The sequence below is a fragment of the Pituophis catenifer genome, unplaced genomic scaffold (assembly GCF_029215685.1).
Source record: "Pituophis catenifer annectens isolate HBS135680 unplaced genomic scaffold, rPitCat1.0.hap2 SCAF_4, whole genome shotgun sequence".
Classification (NCBI taxonomy): domain Eukaryota; kingdom Metazoa; phylum Chordata; class Lepidosauria; order Squamata; family Colubridae; genus Pituophis; species Pituophis catenifer.
In genome coordinates, this window is record NW_027256884.1 from 106593994 (window position 1) to 106614189 (window position 20196).

The 20196-nt window shown below is 36.2% G+C and overlaps 2 protein-coding genes across 2 annotated transcripts in view; one reads left to right on the top strand and one right to left on the bottom strand.

The window, feature by feature from the left end:
• Window positions 1–738: 738 nt before the first annotated feature.
• ZAR1L (zygote arrest 1 like) lies at window positions 739–4900 on the top strand. The gene is made up of 4 exons (XM_070943860.1): window positions 739–1467; window positions 3027–3119; window positions 3620–3694; window positions 4628–4900. The coding sequence occupies exons 1-4, from the start codon at window positions 739–741 to the stop codon at window positions 4769–4771; spliced, it is 1041 nt and encodes a 346-aa protein (XP_070799961.1). The 3' UTR covers window positions 4772–4900.
• Window positions 4901–6897: 1997 nt separating this feature from the next.
• FRY (FRY microtubule binding protein) overlaps window positions 6898–20196 on the bottom strand; it is a 152954-nt gene continuing 139655 nt past the window's right edge. The window contains exons 57-61 of the mRNA XM_070942813.1: window positions 19666–19764; window positions 19069–19152; window positions 11918–12028; window positions 9260–9462; window positions 6898–8396 (exon numbers count right to left, since the gene is read on the bottom strand). Of these exons, the coding sequence (XP_070798914.1) occupies window positions 8138–8396; window positions 9260–9462; window positions 11918–12028; window positions 19069–19152; window positions 19666–19764 (756 nt within the window). The 3' untranslated portion in view covers window positions 6898–8137. The remainder of the gene's footprint in view (window positions 8397–9259; window positions 9463–11917; window positions 12029–19068; window positions 19153–19665; window positions 19765–20196) is intronic.

Genomic DNA, 20196 nt, shown 5'->3' on the forward strand with positions numbered 1-20196 from the left:
ATATGCCACCCTTCTCCGGAGACTCACTGCGGCTTACAATGTGCTCAGCAACATTTTTGACAAATGGGAGATTAGTTGTATTCAGACAAACAGAGGACCTTGGTTTTACTGCATTGAGTCAAATTGCCGGGATTTACAGAGCATATTAAATAATTTAACTTTATTGTTTGGATTTCCACAGCACACTAAATCACATTTTGACTATGAGAACCAGTGTTGTTTGGATAACTAGGTTTGTAAAGAACAGAGTGTTGTATTGCAACCGGGCCAATGTTAGATGTTTACTGGATTGCATCTCCAAAAGTCAGTTGATATCAATGTACTACCTTGGAGTAAATGTTTCCACTCCCTGATATTTTGGTACGACTTAATTTTCGGTAAAGTAACCCTTTATCTTCAAAAGATCTGCTGAATCCTCTTGTAGTTTCATCTTTCCGGTTACAACCAACTCAATCCAAAACCTTGGTTCTTGGTTGCAAACATTTAGTGGAAGCGCTTTATAAAGCGAACGCGCATGGTCGTTAGCGGGTCCAAAATCTGTTAACTCCGCACAACTCCGGTGCGTAAATTTCCAGCGTACTTTACGAGCGACGTAGTCAGTGCAACTGTTCCTTCATTAAGAGGGTTTATTGGTTTTCGCCACTAGTTAATGAGCACTAATTGCAACCGGTACTCCTGGGGCCGATAAAAGCGAGGGAGGCAGGAAGCCTCCCCTTAAACCAGGCTCCCTGTCCCGGCATGGACCGCTTCGTTTATCCGCCTTACAGCGTTTATCAAAGTTATGGAACCAGCTTTACTCCAAGCCACAACGTGGCCTCGAGGCTACCGCCCAAGCAGAAGCAGCCGAGCTGGAAGCAAAGCAAATGCAGCGGCATCTCCAATCCCTACCGAGGGGTGCTCACGGCCCCTTCCGCGACTCCTCCGGTGACTTCGCCGGATTATTTGGACACTTACAAGCGAGCGCAGCTAAAGGCGCTGCTGTCGCACGTCAGCCCGGGCCTCACCCCGCGGCTCCGTAAAGCCAACACCAAAGAAGTGGGCGTCCAGGTGAACCCGCGGGCGGACGCCGCGGTGCAATGCTCGCTCGGATCCCGGCCGCTCCAGGCCGTCCGACCTCAAAGCCCCTCGGGCCGGATCAACCGGGAGCCACCGCTCCCAGGTTTCTACTCGCCCGTGCTCGGTCGCCGCCTCTTTACTTTGCCCGAAGCGGCGGAGAAACCGAAGGCGCACCCTGAAGGGCCGGCTTCGTTTCAGTTCAACCAGGAATCCGAGGAAAAGGGAACGTCCGTAGAGAAAGGGGACGGCGGTGCCGATGAGAAGGCGGGAGCTGAGGACGAGCTGCCGGGGCACGCCGTCGGATACTCTGCCCAGCAGCAGCAGCAGCAGCAGCAAGAGGTCGGAAAAGGAGGCGAGGCTGAGGAAGGCGGGAGTCGCCTCGACGAAGAGGGCAGAAGAACCACCTTCCAGGTGAGCGGCGCGGTGGTTTCCCTCAGACGCGGCGCTCGGTTGGAAAGCCCTCCGCGGCCTCTGGCAGCCGCGCTTTGATGATGGAAGGCGCAGAAGGGGGGAGTTTTTCAAAACGCCTTGGAAGAAATGTGGTGTTAGCTGGAGCCTTGGCTTGCCTGGCTTAGCCCAACCTCTTTAGCGGCTTTAGGATGTGTTTACTTCAACTCGCAGAATTCCCCAGCCGGTTGGGAACTGAATTCTGCGAGTTAAAGTAACGGAGGTTGAGAAACGCTGCACTAGCCCACAAGGCCTGACATTTGAACAAACCAGGCAACGTGTATGGCGAACGTGCGAATACAGCCAGGGTGTAATGTTCCTTTGTCACGTTTCTGACGCCCTACCTCCACCCCAAACACAGGCAAGGAGTTTAACAGTATATTCGCAAGAGGTGTTGGGATTAAGAATTGTATAGAATCTGGTTAAATACAGATCTTTTTTTTATACTCCTATGGTTCTGGCTTCCCTTTTTTGAGTTTAGTACTTAGTAGCTTATCTCTCTGGGATAGTACTGTAATTGTTGTGTGGGCAATGGTGAAATCCAATTTTTTTTACTACCGGTTCTGTGGGCATGGCTTGGTGTGGCTTAATGGGCGTGGCAGGGGAAGGATACTGCAAAATCTCCATTCCCACCCCACTCCAGGAGAAGGATATTGCAAAATCTCCATTCCCACCCCACTCTGGCCAGCCAGAGATGGTATTTGCTGGTTCTCCGAACTACTCAAAATTTCTGTTACCGGTTTTATTTATTTATTGGTTCAATTTATATGCCGCCCTTCTCCGGAGACTCAGGGTGGCTTACAATGCGTTAAGCAATAGCCTTCATACTTTTGTATATACCTGCTTAGTAGGGCTTTTGGCTCCCCCCCCAGTGGTGGTCTTTTTTATACAAAGTCAGTTTATTGCCCCCACAATCCGAATCCTCATTTTACCTACCTCGAAAGGATGGAAGGCTGAGTCAACCTTGAGCCTGGTGAGATTCGAGCTTCCAGTAATTGCAGGCAGCTAGTGTTACTTAACAGCACTTAGTCTGCTGCGCCACCAAGGCTCTCCGAACAGCTCAAAAGTTCCACTACCGGTTCTCCTGAATCTGCTGGATTTCACCCCTGTGTGTGGGGTAACTTCACCTCTGAATGAGAAATGGGTATAAAGTCCTTGAAGGTGTCTAAATAGAATGGATATATTTGGCTGTGGGAGTAGAACAAATCTGTATTTGGCCAGAAATAATTGAATCTTAATATTTGGAGAATGCTTTTTTTCATGCTTGCAGAACAAGGTAAATATATGGTCAATGGAATGGGAATGTGTGTTGGACTTGGTCTTTGGGTGTTAAGTGAATTTCGTTGTATGGGTAAACTGTATACACGTACAATGACAAAGTTATTATTATTTTCCTCAAATTTCTGCATTTAAAAACTGCTTTAAATGTTATTTTAGTTAATTAAAGTAAATGTTTATGATTTAAGAATAATCTTGCAAAGCAAATTTAGTATTTACTGTTCATGAACATCTTTCCGTTGCAGTTCTTAGAACAGAAATATGGCTATTTCCATTGCAATGACTGTAAGACCAGATGGGAAAGTGCCTATGTATGGTGCATTTCTGGAACCAATAAGGTATGTTTAAGGGAACATTAGAAAAAAATGCTTCTACTGTTTAAGGTGTAAATTTCAGAAAAGGATTCAATGTCTGGACTGCCCATTAGAAAATGTAACTGTCTCAAACTTGCAGAATCTTTTTAGGCAGTTTTAATTGAATGAGAGGTGCAAACTTAAAGTGATGCTTTTGTGCAATGTTTACCTGTTAACTATAGTGGTGACCAACTGCAAATGCTGGAAGGCAGCATGTTGTTGGTTCACAGTTCATGATATTCTTCTTCACTTTTTCTTAACATCAGTTATAGTTACATTTTGCTACACAAACTTTTTTTTTTTTTGCTTTGGGTTAAATGGTGCCATGTTAATAGGAAATCATAAAATGAGCTGACTAAGAACTTTTAATGTCTGTTTGGTACAATGAGTTTTGGTTCAGTTGTGCTTCAATGTATAATTTTTTGATGCTACATTTTAAAGATTCTGAGACTCTCCCCTCTCAAATGTACCACTTTCATTTTTAGGTATACTTTAAGCAGCTTTGTCGCAAGTGTCAAAAGAGCTTTAATCCCTATAAAGTAGAAGCAATTCAGTGCCATGTAAGTAACACTCGATATTCAGCAACTTCTATTAGCACATTTTTAAAAATATCAAAAAAAAAAATGGAGCTTTTTTTTTCTGGCTTAAAATTGCAGTGTATTAAAGAACTATTTGAATCATAATATTGTAATATGCAATACAATTCTCGGAGACAAATTGACTTCCGTAAGTTGTCTTCCTCTACCTCAACAAATAGCGGCAATAAATGTGGAACTTTAAAACTTCTCATAGAAAGGCTATCATTTCGCAGATTTTGGATACAATAGGCAGAGTGTTAGCTCAGACTCCCCCTGGAAATTGGAAATTTGGTGCATCTGAACTATAAGGCACTTACATTTATGGTAAATTATATCATTCATATATAATAACTTTTTGTCAAATTATACTTTTGGACTTAATAGATATTTGGGAAGACTTAAGTATCTGCTGTTCACCAATAAGTATGGATAATTCAGATACTTCATTTCCTTGTTCTTCAGTGGTGTCAAACTCATGTCATGTGACATCGTGACTTCCCCCCTTTGCTAAAACAGGTGGGCATGGCCAGCGCATGACACATCTGGCCCATGGGCTGTGAGTTTGACACCCCGGTTCTTAATAACCAAAACTAACCTGAAGGATAGAGAACTTCAGAGCATGGTTGTTACTACACTATTAAAAATATAGGATATAGCCATTTTTAAAACTTTCCTTAATTTTGGTTCAACATGGGTGTAGGGTGCTTATCCTTATGAAAGCGTATCTTTGGTTAATGTTACTTGGCATCTGTGGCACATTTATGCAATAGGATTAACTTGTATCTTAGTTAATATAATATTTTAAATCTTTTATAGTTCAAAAGTTTCTAGAAGATCACTAAGTATAATCAAAAGAAAAATAAACTTTGGAATAGGTTTTGATTTCTTCTACTAATTCAAGTTTGTTATCCTAAGATCTGTTCAAAGACTCGTTGCTCCTGTCCCCAGAAAAAAAGGCACATTGACCTCAAGAGACCCCACCGGCAAGAGCTATGTGGCCGCTGTAAAGGCAAAAGATTATCTTGTGACAACACCTACAGCTTCAAATACATTGTTTGATCTGTGCAGTTTGTGTGCTGAGGTTGCATTTAGCTATGCACTTTGTTTCATAATATGGATTTGACTTTAGGATTCTGACCTGGCAATGGATAATGGACTAAAGATGTTTGTAATGCTAAGATATATTTGTAATTTATCACTGTACTGCCTAATTAATAAAACTTAAATTCTAATTAAATTGTATTTCCCTTGATGAGCATTAAAAAGAGATGGGAGAGCTGACACGCTTAACTAGAAAAAAATGGAAAGCTTAGAGGGAAATTATGTGCTAGATTAAATCTTGCAAACAATACTATATTCCTGCAATCTTTTTGTAGAAACAGTGATACGGTATCAGGATTCTGAATATAATTGAACATATTGAAGTTTGATAAAGATTGAGCAGTATACTTTCGTATCTACTATGGTATTCTATAAAGACACATGAAAGTAAGTCTTAAATCACTGAAGGAAAATAGAATATGTAATAGATTTATATGATAGGGGTAACAGTAGTCTTCCTGAATCAACAGATGGCCTGTCTGTTTTGTTGAAAAAATACCTGAACATATTAATAGTTAAGTTTACTTCGGTATTTGGTATTAATAATATAAGACAACATCAGATTGCTGATGTACTGCTACTTTGAATTTTGTGGCACATGTTAAACTATTAACACGTTAGCACTTTTGTCCTAGGAGGGACATTACTCTCAAAACTAACTTGCAAAATTGACTGATTAGGCCTATATTAGAAGAGATGCATACTGAGTTTCATAGCACTATAGATTAAATATGCAATTTCAAGCCAATGTAAAAACAGGAAGAATGTGATAAGATTTGGTCACTCTTCATAAGCAACTGAGATTTTCATATCTATTTCATACACTGATAAAAAAAAAAGTAACCTGAGTAGTTGCACGTGTAATGAGTTTGCCCCCATTTCTGTTGGATTTTAGCAAGGAGATGTGGAAATTGATGGTTAAATGAAGCTTCCATCTTATTTTCAGTGGTTTTCGGATGATAAAAGTAGTAGCAAAATTATATTGAAAACAACACATGTTCTGAAGTTGCAAACACAGTTCAATTAAGCATGATTATGATAGTTCGTAGAGATATGTACATGTGTGTAGGTTGATATTTCATTTCAGAAAATGATTTAAGCCTGTGCTATACAAGAGTGGTAAATAGCACAATGAAGAAGAAACATGAACTTCATTTGTTCAATTATATTAGGTTTACTAACACTCAGAAACATCTGTTAATCTCTTACAAAGCATTCCTCTAAAGAGAATAGTAACTAAGTGAGTAGGGCAGCACTTGAGTCACACAGTGAAAGAGGCACTTCATGTTAGCTTTCATGAGGGTTAGCTGACACGGACTTGCCACACAAGATTATAAGCAATAAAAATAACTTTATATCCCATTAATACTCCTCAAATTCATATGATTATGGTAGTAGGCCTTAATCACTAAGCATAAAGCTAGTCTCTCTTTCAACTCAATAGGGAAAAAGAAACCAAGATATATACCTAGCAAATGACATGTTGATTTTATAGTCTGAATGTGAGATACACTCTTTGAATCCCTGTTTGAATCATTTTTAGGAAACAAAATTTTAAATTGGCTTCTATAATAAAGGCGGCACAATCCAACAGGAGGAGGTTCACACCTCTAGAGCCCATCTGCTCAATCATGGTGTTACAGAATAAGTACACTTACATTTTGCATAACAATATATTTCTTACAGCTTGATTTTTCCATTACAATTCAAACTAATACTTCTCTTAAATATGCTCAAATTAGTGTTTTGAGGAAGGGAGAACAGAGAAGTCTTATCGATTTTCATATATTCGCAGAAGCCCTTTCAGCCTGGTTCCTTTCCCACTTGTTTGGACTGTAAGTCCCAGAATTCCAGTATATTCTCTAGTTAGAAATTCTGGTATTAGTGGTCCCAACATCTCTGGAAGACGCCAGATTGACAAAGCTTAGCTAGAGAGAACGGGTTGAGCAAGAATACATTAAATTTAAGGGACTTTGTTCAATTTATATCAATTTGTGCAGGTTAATGTTTGGATGCATAGTGAGCACATAAAAGTTGGACTAATTTACATGTTGATTCAAGCCCAACTATAAAAGAACCTGATTTCAAAATATTCTTATAGAATTGTTTCCATATATATTATACCATAAACTCATTACAATTTAGTACATTTACACGCTAATGTGTATGTATATAGATGTTTGCATGTATGTAGACATACACATATATAGTCTTTTATACTTGAGATCTGTAATGATCAAAATATTAAAAGAAAATTCACAAAAACCTTTAAATGTATTTACAGGGTGAATAAGCGACACACACAATGTTGGAATAAAAGTGTCTCAAATGTGCAAATAACTTACATGCACTTATTTTAACTCTTTACAGCAGTAAGTGCAAAAAAAATATTGCTAGAAAACAGGAACATATATTACTAATAAGCAACCCCCCACTTGAAAATAGAAAGTAAATCTGATCTGTACTCAATAATTTCAGTGTTAAAATCCAAATGTACATTAAAATTAAAAGATGCATGTACCAGTTCAAAAGAACTTAAATCAGACGTGATATTTTTCTACAAAATGACAACTTATGCCAGGCCAGCATTCTTAATATAAATATACATAAAAGCAACTCTCTAGTAAAAAGCAGCCAAAATCTTTTTTTAAAAAAATCTTCGTCCATTCATAGGTACTTGGGTCTTAATAACAGACCTCTTGAAATAGGATCTAGTACCTTCCAAGACAGTAGCCTAGCAACATCAACAAATGTACTTCATAGCAGCTTATTTTTTCTCTATTTAGAAGATACAGTAATCATATTTAAATACAGTGCACATTTGTAGTCCTTTACAACAACTTTCATATGCAGAGGCTCTCAGCTTTCGCAGTGACAGTCTTTCAATATCCTGTCGCTAGCTTCATTCTGCCTGTTTTTAATAACTTGGTCAAAGGAATAAATGTACAAAACTAAAAAAAAAATCCTCAAGTGAAGGAGAGATTGCACTTTTGATATCTAAAACTATTTTCTAGAAAGGAAGTCTTGCTCAGTGTAGTAGTCTTTGGTATGTAAGGAAGTCACTTCTTCAGTAGTGAATTGCAGTTGCCCTGTGAAAGTCATTTGGGTGTGTAGTTCAGAACAAAGGATTTGACGTTACCTTTGTCCTTATATTATGACTGCACTCTGAAAACACTGCCCAACTTTTCTTGGAAAATATTGTAAAAGTAACAACATTGAGTATGACTTGACCAACTCTTTCTAAAGCTGAAAATGCACTGAACCATTTCATCCCAGCATGGAAGCAATCCCAGCCTGAAAGAGGTAGGGGGCACCAGACTTTTGTCAGAGACTCGTGCCAGAAACACTGGAATCTGGAAGAAAAGAATTGATCACTCGGTAGCTTTGAGCTCGCCGGATCATGTCCCGGATTTCTGTGTTCAGCTCCATCAGCTTCGTACAGATTTCGGTCAGGCTTTGGTTAGAGCCTACCAATGCATAAGTGCCAGATTGCCCTAGTGTTTGGTGCCGGAAGTAAATATTCAGTAGAGTCTGGACTTCATCATCCGAACTGCTTCCAAAAATGTCATTCGGCCATAAATTCCTGCAATGAAACAAAAATACAGTATATGCTACTAAAATACTGTTTAATGCAAATGAAATCTCATTTCTTTAATTCTGTGGCTACACATATAAAAAGGTAAAAAACAACAACAACAACAAAAAAACATCCCAGTGTTATGGATATCACAAAATGAAGGGAAAAAACCTTCAAGTGCAAAGATATTAATTGCAATATGCACTGCAATGCATTTAAGAAGATTCCTCTTCAAGGTTTGTTTCTCTTTTGAAGGAAGGGAAGGAAGCTTCATTATTAGCTAGTAAAGTAACTTTAAAACTCCTGGCTTTTTGTATAAAGCAGGTTCTCTTTTTTATTTGTTTGAATCCATTGGGTTTTACAAGATAATGCTTCTGACAAAGCAAACAGATATGATCGGTTGTTTTTTTGTTTTTGTTTTTTGCTTTTGGTACTATCTCATGTATATATTTCATGCAAAAGAAGCTTGAAAACAATCCATAGATAGTTTAGTGGACAAAACCAGTATGTTCACTAAATTGGCATAACATACTAGAACTTTGTTTCTTTCAACATACAAAACTTAATTTGTGATCAAGACAGGGTTTTTTAAAAATTTCAATACCAAACCTTCATTTCTCTAAGCAAGGGAAACTGATAATAGACTGTGTTCCAAAAATATAACATTTTTAAAAAATGTATAGAGATACCTAATGAATGTTTAATTATTTCTCATTTATTAGATTGAAATGAGTCCCTTTAATCTGGATCTATCTATATAAATTCAGCAATAATATTCAGTATTATTCAGTAAAAACATACAGTATTTGATAGCTGCTCTTCAGAGAAAATAGGAAAATACAATACATTAGTCATCTATTCCAATGTACCTGCATTCTCTTATTTGATGAAGAGCTTTTCCAAGTTCATTGTTTTTCAGACACTCTAGCATAAATTGAATAGCTATTTCTGTAGAAGTGAACATGGGTTCAGAGGTATCACTTTCTATAATCGATGGATCAAGTGCAATGGCAGCACTCGCTTCCTTAAGGTTTTTCTTTAACTCACTCAGTTCTCGTGACATATTTAGGAGCTGTGAAAGGGAAAAAAAACAATCATTTTCACCAACATACATTTTTCTCTCTCATATAAAAGATGCAAAATTCAAGGACAGATGAATTATTTAAATTAGGAGGAACAATATCCATATGAAAATTAATTAAGAATATACAATATATTTGGTACATCTTGTCCTGATTTTAAAACCAGGGGAGGAATATAGGGTGTTTTACAAGTTAAAGAATATCATAAACTGATTCTTGCTTTTTAAAAAATGTAAGAGATATTAATTAAAATAAAATGTTATTTACTGTATTAAACTCAATCAAATCATTGTACATTAACCCAACTTTATGGATTTATTAAGAATATTTTTTAACCAAAATAAAATGCTCTAAGCATTTAATCATACATTTCAACCTCACTGTTCTAAAATAAGATTTATATCTTCCACACTACTTCATGCTATCTTATTATTTCTTTTTAGCCTGTCCAGCTTGGCTACAGAGTCTACTTCTTTTGTGTTATATTTGCCCAGTTTACAAGATCAATGCATGACAAGGGTTTTGTTCTTCAGCTGATTTGTTACAGACCCTTACACTGTGTTATGTTATTGTTTGGGGGCTGTGAGAAAATGACTAACTCAAGCTTATCCAATAGGTTTGCATGCCTGAGAAAGAATTAGAACCTGCAGCCCCTTGATTCTAGTCTAACATCTTAACCACTAAACCACACTGCTTTTCAACTGCATGTTTGTATTTTGTGAGACTGGAATAAATGGGTTGTGAATCACATTAAACATGGTATCCCTCTCAACTGACTACCTAAAATCAGAGTAAAAGGCACTCTTTTTCAATGGTTCTGTTTCTACTTCTGGGCGTGGCTTCAAGGGGTGGATTCTGCTTAACTCCATGACTTCTGGATCATGAATCTCAGATAACACAGTATTGTTACCAGGGGTGAAATCCAGAAGATTCTGACAGGATCTGGAGAACCGGTAGAGGAAATTTTGAGCAGTTCAGAGAACCAGTAGTGGAAATTTTGAGTAGTTCAGAGAACTGGCAAATACCACCTCTGGCTGGCCCCAGAGTGGGATGGGAATGGAGATTTTGCAATATCCTTCCCCTGGAGTGGGGAGGGAATAGGGATTTTGCAGTCTCCTTCCCCTGCCATGCCCACCAAGCCACACCCACAGAACTGGTGGTAAAAAAATTTGGATTTCACCACTGATGGTTATCCTTGTATTTTTAACCTCCTTTATTCAGCCTACTCTCTATAAATTGAGGTGGGGAAAACTGTATCAATAATTTTTAAAAATCTGAAAGATCTCATAAAATGAGGTTGTTAAAGGACATCAAACTTATTTCCCTTCTTTTTAGAATCAGGTGGGACACTGCAGGTGTTGGCTTTATGACTTCATGAAAGCCAATAATTAACAATACGTTATTGTAGACTGAAGCTTATGGCTGTAATGATATACTACCAGTACTATTAAATTTAAAAGGCTGTATTGATTTCAATTTAAACATCAATTCCTTGATGTTTGAAGTCAAGGCAACTCATCAGCAATTCTTACCTGGAGGTTACATTTTATACTTCTAGGTGGTTAGGTTCTGCTTCATTTTGGACAAAAATAGGGCAAGAATACTAATTCCAAGGAACATCATACTACTATCATGAAATACCATTTCATAATTCCATGATTAGTGTTGGATTATAATTTAAAGAATAAATATATAGCATTTAGATGAACTATGCTTTTTAAAAACCATTCCACAAGCCTATTTAAGAGTAGCCCACTATATGCTACATGCAGCTTACTGTAATACTATAGTTTCAGTATTAAAATTAGGGTAGGGAAGTCTTTTCTCAGCCATGAAATTCAACTGACGGATATTACATTAGTCACTTTTTGCCAATATTTTATTCAACATTCCTGTGGGAAAAAATGGAGTGTAGAGAATGATGTGCCAACTTTAGCTCTCTCTCTCTCTCTGTATAAAGGAGAAGCAAAATGTATATGTAAAAATATCGAAATGTTTTCTTAAAATGAGACATTTTCATAAAATCTACCAAATGCTTTAAAGTTTTCTACATTTATAATTTTAAAAGAGAGTGCTTAATAGACAATCTTCAGACCACAATGTGTTCAGGGCCCAATAAAAATATAAGAGTGTGATTGGCACCAGAGTTTCCCCATGATTCTGTAATAGGAATTGTGGGGATAACTTCTAGTATAGGCATTACACAGTTAAAAAACTGGGGGTGGGGTTGGGGTAGACAGAGGAAAAAAGAGTACTTAATTCCACTCCTATTCACTTTTCATAATTATTCCTTCCATTATGATTCTTGTCCACCAAAATTTAAATGTTCATTACCGATCACTTAAAATTCACCTGATCTGGTGAAAGAAATAAACATTAATCAGAAGACTACAGCAATTACTCCAGGAAAAGATGCTTCTCGTCTTTTCTTTTCTTGCTACATACCTCTGGCATTGTACTAACTTCATGCACTTGTCCGATGAGTTTACAGTATGACTGAAAAAGTAACAATAACTGGAAGTGCAGCTTATATAATCTCTGACACAGTTCCAATTGCTAAAAAAAAAAAAACAATAGTAGAAGAGAGAGTTACTATTAAAAGGTGACAGCTTGGATTTTTCCATAATGTGCTTTGCAACAGAAACTAAGATTCAGGAGTTACAAAACAATATGAAACTATTATGAGTATTTTATGCTATTTCTACATCATTTGTTTAATGTTTCTTTAGGCTGATGATGAATTAGAATAGCAGAGCTGCTAAAATATAAGCCTCTATATCAGTTATCCCTGATATAATTTTTTCCACTGCCATGAACACAGTTGCAAGCCATTCTTTCTTACTCCCAAGCAATATGGAATTAATAATGATGATCTATCTTGTAGGACTTGAAATGCTGAGTCTTATTAAACTTTATGATGCAGAATCTCTTCTTACATCATTTCTTTTTATTAAACTAACATTACCAGAATGACTTTAACATTTCATCTATTTTATCTCTCAATGCAATGTGCATTACTTTTACAAATTAATTGTGACATGAATTGTAAGAACCAGCAAGTTGTGTTTTTACTTCAAGTAGTATCAAACTACATTCTGGGATCGTAAACTGTAATTTATTGTGATAGGAAACAGATTAATGCCTCTATATTCTCCCTTTTCTTCTCCTATATGACCATGAGAAGAAACTTCAAAGCCTTCTCTTCTATTTTTATTAATTTTATTTTACTGTTTTGTCTTCTATCAAAATATTGTGGCTAATCTTATCTATGTTTTGTTAAAACAACAGAATTTCAAAACATGGGTTATGAAACTAGTTTATTATAAAAATTATTATGAAAAAATATAGTTTAGATATAATTGTTACGGGGTGAAATATTAAGTTGCCTAGTGGCAGAGCTCATAGTTGATTTCATTGCAAAACATGGCTCATTGTGAAATGGCACAATGGATTCTGGGATTGTAATTTCATGGAATGACTGACCCTTTGAATAAATAAATAAATAATGGACTCAGATATTGAGAATAGATAAATAATTTTTATGGGAACTCTTGCTTAAATTGAGCCAGATAAATTAAAATTAAAAGATTTACTCTAAACTATATTTGTTTCATGGTTTATTTATGTTCATGGTGATTCCCTAACTTTAAAAATTATAGCAGCTGTTCTTTAAACTTTTCATTTATCTAGAAGATTTTATTTTCATTGAAAGCCTTCAGGATCACCACATAAGCCAAAAACATTAAACTGTGGAACTGTAATGTTATATTAGAATTATTACTGTTTTTGTTTTATTAACATTCCCTCTTGAAATCTTACGGACTTGGTGTAAAAAAGCCAAACTCTTGTGAGAATTTGATGCTATTTTATGATCTGGACCCCATTTTATTTTGGTGTCCACTCGAAGAAGCACTTAGAATAGAATAGAATAACAGAGTTGGAAGGGACCTTGGAGGTCTTCTAGTCCAACCCCCTGCCCAGGCAGGAAACCCTACATCACTTCAGACAAATGGTTATCCAACATCTTCTTTAAAATTTCCAGTGTTGGAGCATTCACAATTTATACTACCTTAATGGTTAAAATAATAGATTTATCTGCAGACTACAGATTCAGACTTATTGCCCAATAACTTTTGTATGTGACTGCAAATGACTACTGTAAATTCTGAAAGTCAGTTACTTAATGTCATATCAATCCATGTGGTTGTAGATTATCGTTTGTTACAAGATAAGTCATTATACAGTAGCCACTTAAAAGCAGTTGAACTCCTTCTTGCATTATGAATATATGTAGTGAATTTGTAATTGATAACTAGGTATCTGGTCCTCAAGAGAAATGACCAATTAAGGCTACAAATAACAGTCGTCTCATATGAAATAATAATGTAGCTAGTTTGCTGCAGTGATGGCTGATGAGATCAGGAAACAAGTCATTTCTTTAATAAAGTATTCTATTAGTTTGATTTATTCAGAAGAGAAGCAACTGAGTGCCCTGATAATTAAAGAAGGCTAATATACTTTCAAATAAAATTCATATAATAATTGGAGTTAAATGTTACATGGTCAGAATTTATAAACAAAGAAAGCTCCATTCAAGGAACTTGAATGGGAAACTGTATAGTAAAATAAAATAAAAACAAATAATTTAATAACAATGATTGTACACTGAATAAATAAGAAAGTGAAAAAGGAGAAACATGCTAAGAGTTAAAACAGTGTATTAGTCCATATTTTAATGGACAAAGAATATGAAAAGAATGTTTAACTTACTGCAAGAGATTCCATTTGCTACACAGCAAGCATGGCACAGGAAAAAGGAAAGGAAAGAAAGTAAAGTGTCAGTGTAATGCATGCAACTGGAAAAGCACAGCCATTCCTACTAGTCTCTTACTACAATTAGCAGAGTTTATTTTGAGTTGCTAAAGTGATTCAGGATGTATCAAGTACACAACATGCATGGCTCAGAAATCTTAATCATCATTGTAAAATCAATAGTTGCAATTCTCTTATAGACAAGAGTGATCTGAAAGAAAAAAATCAAATCCCATAATAAGATAGTATGTATTAGAACTGGCCAAATAATATATACTAGCTTGTGATTTCCAAAATCTTCACCAGCAAGATGCAACAGACTGGAAGGAAAAGGTTACAAAAACAGAACATAATGTGGGAATTATGAAGTCTATGTTTTCATAATTTTAAAATTTCCATTTTAAGAAATTTTAAAAAGCTGTGGATGCAAATTGATTAGGCTCTTTTAGTATCATGCAGGTTTCAAACAATATTTAGGCGGGTTGAGGTAAGCAAACATATAAGGTAAGCAGGATTGTCCCATTTTTTTTAAATAGAAGGTCAGGTCCAAGTTATTTGCAGGATATTCACTGTCATATTTTTAACAGCATGCTCTGCTACCTACTTATTACAGTTTAGGAGGAGATTTAAAGCTCCCTAGTGTTTTTAGAATTTTTTTTTTAAAAAGATGGTGATTATGATTTTTTAAAATAGGTTTTCTGTATGTTGTAATCCGTTTGGAGCAATGACAGAATATGCAGCATATACCTTTCTAAACAAATAATATGATTCATTTTTTAAAAATACTGTTGAAGTCCACCCATCTTCAAGCTACCAAGGTTGAGAAACACTGACTTAGACATTAGTACACCATTTTTAAAATATGTTGCATTACAAATATATAATTCTACCACTGCCTACATCCTTCACTGGATAAAAACAATGAATTTTTGGCATTTAAAAGGTTTGTCTTAGCAGTATCTCCAGTTGCACCACATATGGGTAACCCTTGATTTACAACCATTAATTTAGCAGCCGTTTGAAGTTACAATGGCACTGAAAAAAGTGACTTATGACCGTTTTTCACAATTACAGCTGTTTCAGTATACCTTGGTCATGTGATCAAAATTCAGACGCTTGGCAACTCACATGTATTTAGGGTGGTTGTAGTGTCCTGAGGTCATGTGATCACCTTTGCATCTTCTGACAAGCAAAGTCAATGGGAAAACCAGATTCATTTAATGACCATGCAACTTAACAACTGCAGTGATTCACTTAACAACTATAGCTTGTAAAATGGGTCAAAACTCAATTAACAACTATTTGCTTAGCAATGGAAATTTTTGGGCTCAGTTGTGGTTGTAAGTCAAGGACTACCTGTACAAATTTGTGTAAAATCTCAGGCCTTCAATATTTTTCCTTACTTAGCCTTTTCTTTATGGCCACCCTGTTTCCCTAGCCAGAATGAAACCAATATTGTTTGCTGTACAGCATGAGAAAATGAATAAAATAATAACATTGATTTTTAAATTACTCAGCAGTATCCTGAAATGTCCTAATGCTGCATATTTGACTGAAAGTTGCCTTGCTGTACAATATTATACAAAGGCACAGCTAAGAATCAGACAAAGTTGTTAGCTGTAATCCACTACAGACAGTTATTGGTGAATTAATCCTAACTTACTTAATATAGGAAACACTGCAGTTTTAAGCATTTATTGCTTTAGTTGATACATACAGAAGTCTTTCCTATAAAATGCCATTTAACTAGTTCTGTCCGGTTTGATGATCTAAATATGAAGTCAGATAGAAAGGGATATGAGATCTGACAGATTTTTGTCAGAGTTTGTCTTATAGCCAATATCCCAACTTTCTGCATGACTTGAGGTACCCTCTGAATACTTAATTCAACTAATATAAAAAGAGCAATCAGGCAACATATAATCTTTGAATTAGTCAATGTAAATGAATGAGTATATTCTAATAATGTAATCTTGTGTCCAGAGGGAACACAAAATATGGCCCTGGAATGTTGCTTTGGTCTGTGAATTAAAATATATTGTCATTTGGATGGGAAAAGGCAGGAGAAATTCAGTTTTAATTACATTAGATAGATTTGCTTAGTTTCGAAAAAACCCTAATTTGTGGCAAATGGACTTCGTCACTGCCAGGCTATATAAAGCTTATGGCATGCCAGGACAAACCAATAGATCATTAATAAATGCTTTTTCACTAAAATAATTATCACTGGTTAAATCCTATAAGGGTTGGAAACTACAAACCTCATTATCCCAGAAAGATAGATATGCTGATGGAAAGTTAAAGCTGAACATTCTCTAATTCCACATACAAAAATAAGGACAAAGGTTTACTTTCTCTTGTTATTATTTTATGCATATGGCCAAAAACTGGGAGGAGACCCAGTGCAGAGAGAAAACTGATTATGTGGGAAATTAAAAACAAATATTTTTAGCACTGACTAAACCAATAACACAGTTACATTATGACAGAAGGGAAGTTGAAAGAGTAATATGCAAATAAATCCAGAAAGCAAAAGCTTTCACAATCTTCAAAACTTTACAGGGAAAAAAATCCATTCAAGCTACATGTTGTTATTTGTAACATTATCTGCAATCTCCAGATCCTGGGAATAAGCTATTTTTTTTTTCAGTTATGGCAGATATGCTGCTTTTGTCAGACCATCTTTTTCGTTGGATCTTCAGGCCTGCCACATTTACTACTGTGGGAAACTGGGAGGGGGGATTGTGTGAAGCCAGAGCAATATAGAGTGATAATAACATTCCTTTCTCAGAAAGTCAAGGACATCTTGCCCTGCACCTGGACAACTGGAACTGGGAGGCATCTCCAGTTGCAATGGTGCTTGGATTGGACCATGTGATGGACATGTGGGTGTTGGGCAGGGACTTGAACTTTCCTTTGGGTGGAGAAAACCTGGAAGCTCTCAGATTTGGGTTTTCCCAAATGTGCCAATATGCCATCTCTAATAAAATGGAAATTTGAGGAAACTCAAGCCTCGGCGTTTTCTTTCGTTGGGGGTGTTACTTGGAACCCTGACAGCCTTCATTCATAATTCTTCCTGATTCTATTGTTTCAAAGAAGCTGAAGTGAAATTCATTTCCAAGCCTTTTGCAAAGAAACTGTTCGTTGTTGACCAGGAGTGCAATAGGCCATAAGTACTGATTTGCTTTCCACACATAGTAAAGAAATACATAAATGCAGAATATATTGTTCAGCCCTTGACTCTGAACATGGTATGGCCAGTGTATTAATCAGCACTGGATTCACACCAAGACATTAGAATTAACAGTCCATTAACATTACAATATGTCTTCAATGCTGATTTATTCCTTGAGCTTCTTAAACAGGAACATATTTATAGGCCAGAAGAGAAGACGATGTTATGTCCTATTCCAAGCAGAACAAGTCAAAGAATCACAAGGTTGGACAGGATCTTTGTACACTAGGTATGACAGGAATGATGAAATCCTTTATTATTCACATCTACTTATATGATAAGTCAGCAGCCATGATCAAAGTAGTACTCCCTATTTTTATGGTATGGTACTTAAATGATCTGAACATTTCTTTTTAAGTTTATGTGGTTATTTTCAAACTAATAGTATGATTTTAATACCAGCTAGGGGATTAAACTGTGTGCAGAATTGGCAGACTGGCCTATAAGCCCTGAAACATAATATATATGTACTTACACAAATCTCTTTCCCAAAGAGAATGTAAGCCAAGGTTCTAGATTACTGGGAGAATCCCTTTCATGCTTTTTCAAAGAGTGCTTTTGAGTTGAAGGCAAAAAGATGCTTTTGCAGTAAATGAATGATCCTGGAAAAAGAGTTTTCTTGCTCCTGCTTTAAGGACTTCAAATCCCTCTTTTGCCTTCTGGTCCAAAGTGTGACACAACTCTATCACTAATACATATTGACTTTCTGATTAGATAGTAATGATGTGCAAAATATTCAAGGGGTTGTTTGCAAAGACATTGAAGTTGAGCAGCTGTATCTGTTGAATGGGCTTTCCTGTGTCACCTCTGAGTGCAGGAGCAGGCACAGACCTTTTGTTGCTAATCTCTGTACTGTATATGTACATGAACAACCTGAAAAAGCGTTTGAAGCAGCTGGAGGATGGCCGTTGGAAGACAACCTCCTTCTGGCGGATGAGGCTGGCCCATTTGCAGATTCCCTTCAAATCCTTGCACAGACTCATCAGAGGCATTCTCCCCAGAGAGAAGCTGGCAATCCTAGAAAAGGAAATGCCTGCTTGTCCCAAAGGTGCTTTTTCAAGAGGCAACTGGACTTTCTGGTTTTTCTTTGAAGACGTTTCGCTTCTCCAAGATGAGAAGCGAAATGTCTTCAAAGAAAAACCAGAAAGTCCTGTCACCTCTTGAAAAAGCACCTTTGGGACAACCATGACGTGGATGACTGAGAATCTCCATAGAAATGCCTGTTTCTTTTTCCATTAATGGCATTTGATTGAGATGGGCAGCCAGAAGCAATTAAATTAATAAATCTCCATGATTTTTAGGTATGTACATGTACACTAGGTCAAGTACACATTGACTTACTGATGGGGATTTGAAGGAAGAAGGGATTTTTCAATGTTCAAACAAACATGGGAGTATAAACTTCACTTCAGCATGTATGAGAATAATTCAGAATCTGCTTATATTAAGTTTCATAGTTGCTATGGTATTAGACTGAAATTGAAAGCAACACAAGGCACACAAAAATCTTCCTCCAGAAACATCACCATATAACCAGAATTTTTATTACCTTTTCTTCTGAATCTCCTGGCTGACAAGTGATAACCCCATCTCTTGAACCCCCTGAAAAAGTTGCCTTGCAGTTTGCCAGCCACTGTTTATAAAAAACAATATATATGTATATATGTGTGTACATACATACATACACATACACACCCACACATATTTATATAGGCATTAGCACAGAACACATAAACTCAATTTTTCAAAAACCATACTTTTGAGATAATATACATTTTACTGAATTTCTAAATATTTTCTGGAATAAATCTAAGAAAGGATGCATTACTGTGCTGAATATCAAATTCTTGAATGAAAATGTAGATACAATGTACAATGTAGATACTACATTGTAACTTAAGTCAAATTTAATCACATTATGACAACTCCAATCCCTAAAATCTTGTTTACTTCCTAAAATGTTTTAAGTTTTTAAAATTAAAATCTTTAACATACAGTATATTCTGAGAGTAATGAATATACATCAGGGTTAACTAGCTCTATGTTCTCCAAAAAATAGTTTACTGATGAACTAATCTCCTTCCAGATTTTATACTTAAAAGTAAGACAAAATCAACATAAGACAAAACATAACAATCATGCTTACAGAAAGTGTCGCTTCTTTTCTGTTATTATATGTATCCAAGTATTCTTGTAGTTCTAAGACACTAAACTTTAATTTCTCTAGAAGCCCACAAGAGAGAAGCTGGAAAAAAATAAAGATGCTTCAGTGAACATTGTTTCTTTCAAAGATTGGTAAAAATTGCTCTCATTGAGTAATGAAAATCAGTAGGGACAATCCTATAAGAATTAAACTCTAGAATGGTCATGCATAATGGCTTTGTCATTCATGTGAGATCAGATGTTGCAGAGAAACTCTCTGGTCTAGCTGATGATGATTCTCAGTCATCCTGATAAAATTATCTTAAGGCTGAGTCATGGAAACTAGACTTATTTTCTCGTTGGTTTGAAATGTTTCACTGCTCATACAAGCAGTTTCATCAGTCAGAGCCAGTTATTTAGCCAGAGAATCGTTGGAATGTACCAACTCCTCCTGCACCAACCTCTCCTCCTAACTAACTTGCTCTGACTGATGAAGCTGCTTGGGTGACCATCAAAATGTACAAGAAAACAAGAA